The 9,548-nt window shown below is 42.7% G+C and overlaps 1 protein-coding gene across 1 annotated transcript in view; it reads left to right on the top strand.

Annotated features, from left to right (window-relative positions):
• si:ch211-286o17.1 (hematopoietic progenitor cell antigen CD34) overlaps positions 1 to 8,821 on the top strand; it is a 52,163-nt gene extending 43,342 nt beyond the window's left edge. Inside the window, exons 3-8 of the mRNA XM_061885946.1 lie at positions 1,788 to 2,026; positions 2,101 to 2,181; positions 2,322 to 2,442; positions 2,518 to 2,570; positions 2,649 to 2,798; positions 6,359 to 8,821. Of these exons, the coding sequence (XP_061741930.1) occupies positions 1,788 to 2,026; positions 2,101 to 2,181; positions 2,322 to 2,442; positions 2,518 to 2,570; positions 2,649 to 2,798; positions 6,359 to 6,550 (836 nt within the window). The 3' untranslated portion in view covers positions 6,551 to 8,821. The remainder of the gene's footprint in view (positions 1 to 1,787; positions 2,027 to 2,100; positions 2,182 to 2,321; positions 2,443 to 2,517; positions 2,571 to 2,648; positions 2,799 to 6,358) is intronic.
• The last annotated feature ends 727 nt before the right edge of the window (positions 8,822 to 9,548 follow it).

The raw sequence follows: 9,548 nt of genomic DNA, 5'->3' as shown, positions 1-9,548 counted from the left end.
GTTGGCAAACATATCATGCTAATTTTCTACAAAGCTATTTTAGGGAGTTTAGTCAGATACAGTTTGGCAACTTGACCGTGCAACTGAAAAAACAATTGACAGCAATGAAGATCATTGGTATGAAACATTAGGAGTCCATAGATCCCTTGTACAACCGGTCAGTTATGACACAAGCAACGCAACTAAAATATCTTCAGATTCCACTCACCCACTGTCCTCAGGATACCAACTTCTCCCATCAGGAAGAAGACACTGTGTACCAAAGTGCGGAACATAACATCTCAAATCATAATTTGTTCCAGGGTCTATCTACCTACTCAGTGGCCTAGTGGTTAGAGCAGGGGTGCTCACACTTTTTCTGCAGGCAAGCTACTTTTCAATTGACCAAGTCGATGAGATCTACCTCGTTCATATTTTTAATTTATATTTATTTATTTATGAAAGAGACATTTTTGTTAACAAGTTAATGGTGTTTAATGATAATACAAGCATGTTGAACACATATAGATTCCTTTCTTTCATGAAGACAAGAATATAAGTTGGTGTATTACCTGATTCTGATGACTTGCATTGATTGGGATCAGACAGAAGTGCTGATAACGTCCGCATTTTCAAATGGAGGAGAAAAATAGTCCTTCTTTCTGTCCAATACCACATGAAAGCGGTAGGATTTGGCATCTCATTTGTCCAACTTGCATATTCGTTTTCAAACACTTTGTTATGAGTAGCATATGTGTATGTGGCCCTTTAAGTGGCAGCACTCAAGCAGTGACGTCAGTCAGTGTGTGGGCAAGCCAGGAGAGGTAGTGGTTGCTGAGGGCGGGTGAGAAATACATTGGCATCAAACTCCGTAGCTTGCCAGCTTGCTAGCTTGTGCACGCTAGCTTTCTGAGACTCTTATTTTGTTAGCACAGGCAGGATGAAGCAGGTCTTTTATGGCGAAGACAGGAACTGTGGAGTCGGTCTTTACAGTTTTGACAGCAAGTACGGCCCAAGAGTCTGTTGAAATAAAAAGTGTTTCTCTCCGTCCGTCCTGTCAGTGATTTTTTTCTTAATAATGAGCTCGCAGCAGCCAGCATCATCTCACAAGATCCTCGAGTGCCGAGAATGTCAAACGATTGACGAAAGTGAAGTCTTGGTGAAGATTGAGGATTTCTCATTTTTATGTCTATTTTTTTAATGCCTGGCTTGTGATCGACTGACACACCCTCCGAGATCGACCGGTAGCTCGCGATGGACGTAATGGGCACCCCTGGGTTAGAGTGTCCGCCTTGAGATCGGTAGGTTGTGAGTTCAACCCCCGGCCGACTCATACCAAAGACTATAAAAATGGGACCCATTACCTCCCTGCTTGGCATTCAGCATCAAGGGTTGGAATTGGTTGGTTAAATAACCAAAAATGATTCCCAGGCGTGGCACCCTGCTGCCCACTGCTCCCCACCCTTCCTAGGAGGTGAACAAGGAGCTGGGTCTAATGCAGAGGGCACATTTCACCACATCTAGTGTGTGTGTGACAATCATTGGTACATTAACTTTTAACTTCATTAAGCTGTTGAACAATGCAAAAAATAGAGCAAGGTGCAATCAACACAAGCACTTTATCACCTAGCACTTTTCTGGCACTGTAATGTTTTTGTATGTCCCTGTATTACTTTATTAATGTTTTGATGTGATTATTTTGTACGTAACACAATGCCCAAGATCCATTTCCTGAACTGGACAATAAAGTGACCATTCATATTATTGACGCCGAACCACACTTAACCACCATTTAATTCCTATTTCAGACGGTGACTATGAAAAACTCACAGCTCTGTTAGACTCTGACGCACCCGCTGAGCAAACTACACCCGTGCCAACTCCCGTACCAACGACTGACGAAGAGGAAGCGACTGCGGCCGAAATTGATGCAGCTGACGACGGACAGGTCACAATAGAGGTGTATCCTGACCAACCCCAAATCCAGGAGCAACAGACCCCCGCACCTTTGCCCGGTAGAGGAGACGGCCCAGACAACATTCTCAGGGTGAGATTTCTGTTACATTGCGGTGACATCGAACCTGTGGTCTGACCCTCAAATCGGACTTGCACCCGTTGCAGAGCGATGTGGTGTGTGTCGGGAAAGAGGTGCTCCAGGATAAAAACGCTGTCAATCTGAAACTCGCCCACTCTTCCAACTGTGTAAGTAGGAGTATTTCCCTTACAAAACAGTGAATGCTGAGGACCAAATTCAATCGCAATTTGACTCTTCAGAATGTCTCCAGCATACTGATCCATTAACACTGAAGTCGCAAATAATGCCTAAAGTTATCACCTTGCAGGAAACGACCAAAATGATGATTCAGAGTGTTATCGAGGAGTTGTGTGGGGATGACTGCAAGCTGGAACTCTACCAGGAGGAGAACACAGACCAGATCCTTGTTTCTGGACAGTATGTTGAAGGTCAGATATGAGGATGATACAAACTCAACATTTCACTTTCTTAGAGCTAATCTCTGAACCTCTCCTGTTTTGTAGATGATATCAAAGGCATGGTCAACAAGTTTAATAATGATAACATCAAAGATAAGGTAGAAAACATGTGGATTTGAAACAATACCTGCTGGACAAAAATTGTCAAATGCATACTGTTTTGTTTTGCTGGCCAGGCCGGAGTAAAGGAGGCAGCTCCTCACTGGAGAAAGAACTCTAAACTGGTGCTGGTTTCCCTGCTGGTCACTGGCTTGCTTTTGGCCGCACTGCTGGCAGCTGGGTACTACTTTAAGACCCACCGCAAGAATTCCAAAGGAGTCCGGCTGGTGAGTGGAAGAAAAAAGGCAAACATTTGTAAAGTGAGGCATACTGTAGTCGAAGAAAGGAAACCAAGAACAGGCCCCAACAAGGCATTAGGCGTCGGACTTGTCTCGATCATTATTAGCTTGTTTTTTTTGTGTGTCTATGAATGTACGAGGAAACATTTGTTTAACCAAGAAATGGACATAATCAGCCAAATTATTGAGATTGAGAAGTAAATCAGTAATTTGACCAAGTCAGGGTGTAAATTGGCCTTTCACCCAAAGTCAGCTCTATCTTTCCACAAGGGACGTGCCGATCGATATTTGCTGATTTTTGTAAATAGGTAACGTGATGGGTCATTGCCTATTAATGCCTTTTAATGCCGATTACAGACACCGATGCCGTTTAGCTGACAAGCAGCCAGCAGCTAATTATGTGTCTTCATACACAGTGTGGAGCCGCTCCCCTAAACTAATAATCATAACCTCCATTCCAGCAACAAACTGCATTTTTTGGTATATTACCTAAGTGTCGTTATCAAGTATCATTGTCAAGTATAGAACTATGCTAAACATGTATATATGTATATATATACATCCATCCATCCATTTTCTACCGCTTATTCCCCTTTGCGGTCGTGGGGGCGCTGGTGCCTATCTCAGCTATAATTGGGCGGAAGGCGGGGTACACCCTGGACAAGTCGCCACTTCACCGCAGGGCCAACACAGATAGACGGACAACATTCACACTCACATTCACACACTAGGGCCGATTTAGTGTTTCCAATCAACCTATCCCCAAGTGCATGTCTTTGGAAGTGAGAGGAAGCCGGAGTACCCGGAGGGAACCCACGCATTCACGGGGAGGACTTGCAAACTCCACACAGAAAGATCCCGAGCCCGGTATTGAACCCTGACTACTCAGGACCTTCGTATTGTGAGGCAGACGCACTAACCCCTCTTCCACCGTGAAGCCCATATGTATACATATACATGTATATGTATACAAACCCCGTTTCCATATGAGTTGGGAAATTGTGTTAGATGTAAATATAAACGGAATAAAATGATTTGCAAATCATTTTCAACCCATATTCAGTTGAATATGCTACAAAGACAACATATTTGATGTTCAAACTGATAAACATTTTTTTTTGCAAATCATTAACTTTAGAATTTGATGCCAGCAACATGTGACAAAGAAGTTGGGAAAGGTGGCAATAAATACTGATAAAGTTGAGGAATGCTCATCACACACTTATTTGGAACATCCCACAGGTGTGCAGGCTAATTGGGAACAGGTGAGCGCCATGATTGGGTATAAAAACAGCTTACCAAAAAATGCTCAGTCTTTCACAAGAAAGGTCGAGGTACACTCCTTTGTCCACAACTGTGTGAGCAAATAGTCGAATACTTTTTTTTCCAAAATGGCGCCGCTGTAGTGGCTGCTGTTGGCAGGAGCTCTGTGCTCTTGTGTCATCCTTTTGTGTTTCCCTCTTGTTTTCATGTGTTATTATATATATATTTTTTTTTTACCTTTTGGTCTGGGACCCTTTGGGACTACGTGACAAAGGGTGACACTTTCGTGGCTTCTGTGGTGCTTTTTTGTGGATTTCTGGATCTGCCTCCCGGGAGCCTACTGGCCATGAAGATCAGCTGCTAGGTCTCTGCCACACCAGAGTCCATTTGGAGAGACTGGAGGAGATAGGGCTGCGGAGCTAGCACTGATCGCCGGGACAGACAAGCTTCACAGTATTTTGGCTGAATGAGCAGGTATCAGACACCTCAGTCTCCTCGGATGTATTCTCGCTCATCCATGCGGACTGGACACTGGCCGAGAGTTGGTTGGCGGCCGAGAGTGGAGTCGGTTCTCTTGGTTGCTTTGTTGGGTCTGCTCCTGTCCCTGGCCATGCTCCCTCCACTCCAGCAGACGATGGCTTGGAACACCGCAGAGGCCACCACAGTGTATCTGTTTCTTTTACTTTTAATTCATAGCTGTATGTAGAAGTGGCTGGTTGCACCTGCTCTGCTCTTTTAATGTCTTTAATGTCCTTTGTTTTCTTTGATGTTTGATGTTGTAAGAGGGATGTCTACTATGAGTTGTTTATTTTCCCCTTGGCCTCAGTCTGGACCCACTCTCCAGTGGCCCAGGCTTAGACCGATTTTTTTTATTTTATTTTATTTTAATCTTTTATTTTTTTCTTCCATTCCCCCCCACTTGTTTACCTGTATCTCACCTTTTTGAAAGGGGCGCCGGAAGTTGGCAGACCCTTCAGCGATCCTGTTCTGTCTCCCTGTAATGTTTGTCTGATCTTGAATGGGATTGTGCTGAAAATTTAAATTTCCCCTCGGGATTAATAAAGTACGTCTGATTCTGATTCTGATTCTGAAACAGTTTAAGAACAACGTTTCTCAAAGTGCAATTGCAAGAAACTTAGGGATTTCAACATCTACGGTCCATAATATCATCAAAAGGTTCAGAGAATCTGGAGAAATCACTCCACGTAAACATTTTGACCAAAGAACCACCATCACATGTTATGTAGACCACAAGAAAGTGTTTTACTTTTTTTTTTAAATAAGCCGCGACCCCAAAAGGGACAAGTGGCCGGATAATAATAATATGACCCGCTTTAATGTGTCCTGTAATCCAGTGCATCTTTTTTTTATGAAAATAGACCTAAATAGACCCGCTCATCAGCTGTGCGCCTTATAATCTGGTGTGCCCTATGGTCCGGAACATTTTAAAAGGTCGCAAAAAAAAACTATTTATTCAAAAAGTCATGATTTTACCAAAACTTATACCGAAATGGCCTGAAATCACATTTGTTATGCCAATAGCAGCATCCCTAATAATCAGTTGTTAATATTGTATGTCGTGCAGTCCTAAATCGGCCATTTTGTAACACATACGTGTGAATCTGAATTGTATATCCAGTTTCCCCACCCTAAGCATTTTTCTACCAGTGAATATGGATTATTAATCGAATTTACGATCCTCCTGTTGAGCGTTAATCACCGTCTCCCACTCCAGTGAGCCGAGCGGCTTGATTCACTCAACACGAGCCGTCCTCGGGCTTTTTGCAACCGATCCTCTTGCCAGGGGCTCCAGATGGTTTTAGTTCCCTTTTCTCATTCGCTCATGACATCATCTTTTGTAAGAGTTACCACATGGCGGCACACCCATGCGACGGTTTTGATGGAACTGCCTTTGTTCCGAGGCGCTGCATCAGTCATTCAGAGGTATTGCGTATCATTCATGGAGGTCGTCTTTGAGACCTAGCCACTCCCCAGATGTGAACGCTATCAGAAAGAGTTAGGAGTATGGCAGTTATATGACCTCCCAGAAACATCTGAGTTCACACAGCTGAAAAGCATAAACTTACAGTAATTAGGACCGAAGGCTTTTGTTTACTTTAGGGCTACGCCCGCATGTGTGAATTGGTTTTCACTTTGCACTCTCGTGCTTGATTGCATGTCCTATTTGAACAAGAAGATTAAACTTCTTAGGGATGCTTGAGTTAGCTTTTTAGGGTTGCTTGTGTTAGCTCGACCCTAATAAACTGGCTCTGTGTTTCCCTCAGGCCGAGTCCTACCAGGTGGATGAGGAGAACCAGGCCAACACCCTGGTGTCTGTCGCCCCCTTGCCTCAAGAGCCCCTTGACAAGGCCACCGCCAACGGAGACTCTCCGCCAGAAAACGGAACCAGCCCCTCCCCGACCACTAACGGCCACTCTGCCGCTGCCCAGACCCCAGTGGCCGACACGGAGATGTGAATCTTAACACAGACACAACCCCCCCCCTCTCGACCTTAAACCTTCAACCACCAGTTTAATACACTACTCACAATAGCCAACTGCTGCCTTGAAGGGTTTCCACACTTTGGAAAAACAAATTGAGCAAAATCAACTGTCCTTCTTACCTGCAACCAACTCCCACTTCCCCTAACGCCGCTACTCCATACTGGCTCCGTGTTTCCCTCAGACTGAGTCCTACCAGTTGAATGATGAGCACCAGCCCAACACCCTGGTGTCTGTTGCCCCCTTGCCTCAGGAGCCCCTTGACAAGGCGACCGCCAACGGAGACTTTCCGCCAGAAAACGGAACTAACCCCTCCCCGACCACTAACGGCCACTCTGCTGCCCAGAACCCAGTGGCCGACACGGAGATGTCAACCAATCAATCAAAGTTTACTTATATCGCCCTGAATCACAAATGTCTCAAAGGGCTGTGAATCTTGACACACTAAGGGTTTCCACACTTTGGACAGACACATTGAGCAAAATCAACTGTCGTTCTTGCTTGCAACCAACTCCCACTGCCCCTAACTCCGCCACGCAGGATGAGGGAGACAGTGAGATCCATCATGACAATAATGACAATGCCTGTAATGTGAAAAGTCTGCCTTCCAAGAGGAGTCCATTTATTTGGGAATGAAACAGCTCAGAAGCGTGCTGACTGGCATCTTGAAGTAACAGAAATTCTACAGTCACTCGAGTAATGTGCTGTTGGTTCTCAACATAAGTTACTTTTTCTTTGTTACACCAAGGAAGGAGACCATCTTTTATATTCTTGTACAAATGTATTGTTTTTTTTTTTTTTATCGTGCTTTTGTATTTTTTTTTTTTTTATCTTCTAATGCACCCGAAATCTCATCAAAACAGTAAAATGTACAACTGGTAATGTCAATTATATCAATGAATGAATCCTCTTTGCCCTTTTTAGAGCATAAGGTCTCAGCGAGTTGTCTCCACCTCTTTCAGTCCTCTTCATCATCTTGCCACGAGGTGTTGGCTATGCCTAGATCTGTGTCCACAGCCGTAGCCTCCTTCTCGTCCCAATGGCAGCTCTGCCGATAGATGTTGGAGGTTTCCGAAGACTTTGACGAGCTTGTGACCTGTTTTTACTAGCAGTTCCTAGATACAGATTCTGTTAGGCCACCAAATTCCTAAAATGTGGCATAGTCTTGAGTTAAGGAAGGTCTTGAGTTTCACAATGTTGAGTTGTGTCAGGCCCCAGCCGTGCAGAAGGATGAACTTCATGTTGGATTCAACGATTCGTAATTTGGTGTTGGTGGCGGTGTTACTGGACCTCCAGACTGGTTTTAACCGGGCAAACACAGCTTTGGCATTCCCTGTGGGTGCCTCCACATCCTTGGTTCAATTGACGGGGAATTAATGGGTTGCAAATAAATGTGGGCGAGTTAGAGAAGTATCAGCCAGAAACCAGAGCTCAGGTCCAAGGGTATCGTCATACAGCATTTGGATTTAATGAAGAAAGCATTGGGACTTTTTACAGACATCATTTAAAAACCTAAGTATTTCTCTTTGTGCTGCAAACTTTAGGCAAATCCAAATCAAAAAGAAGGACTTTTTTGCTTTTGTACATTTGACTTTTCATACAATATGAGTGTACAGCTTTTTTCACCTACACTGATTGCCCTGTTTCCACGAGAATTGCATCAACATTGTCTTTTATTAGTTAATAAAGCAGAAAAGCACAAAAAGTCAATGCTTCGCTTACTCAACCTCCAAGTCCACCGCTGTAGCACTTGAAAGAATAATAATAAGAAAAAAAAAGCATGTCAAATGTATTTAAGTGCATTACCGAATGCAGCTGGGATAGGCTCCAGAGAGAGACAAGCGGTAGAAAAATGGACAGATGGATGTTAGCCAGACATTGGGTTTGCAGGCAATCCACTTTTTGTACGATTCGGTATTTCATGAAAACCTTGCTCCAGTTAAAGAACAAACTCATTCTCAAGGTTGATCTTCTTTCTCCTCAGTATCATCAAGTATTTTTCTAGTGAATTCAACTGATAAATAAGCCGGTTTGGAGCCAAAAAAGTTGCACGTGCTAGCAGTTTGATAGAAATTAGGTGAAAAACATGATTCAATTCAAAATAGAACTAGCAAAGTACCAAGGTACCCACAAAAATTATGTACATTTTTTATTTATCCATTTTATTTGTCATTTATATCTATCTTTTGTTATTGTTATCTGCATGTACAACTACAATTATTCTCTATTAAATGTGGTTTGTGTTTATGTTTGTGTAGTACTGGTACGGATTATTGGACTTCCATTATTTCTGAAAGGGAAAATAAATGGCCACCAAAATCACACACAAAAAAGGGATTCGTGTGTCCGATACCAACATGTTGGTACCGGTACAAAAATGTATTTCGATACTTCTCAAAATAAAAGGGACCACAACAAAATTTCATTATTGGCTTTATTTTAACATAAAATCTTATGATACATTAAACGTGTTGCTAAAGAAGAATTTTGTCATTAAATAAGATATTGAACAACTGGTCTTTTAATAGTAAGTAAACAAACAAAAGCTTCTACTTGGCTGTTGACGTATGCAGAAACATATTGTGTCATTTCTCATGCTTTTATTTTGTCAAAAAGACGATGGATTATTAATCTGCTTGTTCATTTACTGTTAATATCTGGTTTTTCTCTCTTTCAGCATATTTTATTTACATTTCTGTTCAAATGTAATAATCACTTATTCTTCTGTTGTTTGATACTTTACATTAGTTTTGGCTGATACTCCAAATTTGGGTATGAATCTGATACCAAGTAGTTACAGGATCATACATTGGTCATAGTTAAAGTTCTCAAGGTCAAGGTCAAGGTTCAACTTTATTGTCCCCGCGGGGAAATTTGTCTTGGGCACAGTGCATCATTCCGTTCTTAACATACACAAAAACAACAGAACAAAAACACAAGCACAGACACAACCACAACCAGACAACTAACATTT

The sequence above is a fragment of the Nerophis ophidion genome, linkage group LG02 (genome assembly GCF_033978795.1).
Source record: "Nerophis ophidion isolate RoL-2023_Sa linkage group LG02, RoL_Noph_v1.0, whole genome shotgun sequence".
Lineage (NCBI taxonomy): Eukaryota > Metazoa > Chordata > Actinopteri > Syngnathiformes > Syngnathidae > Nerophis > Nerophis ophidion.
This window is presented reverse-complemented; position numbering and strand designations above follow the sequence as displayed.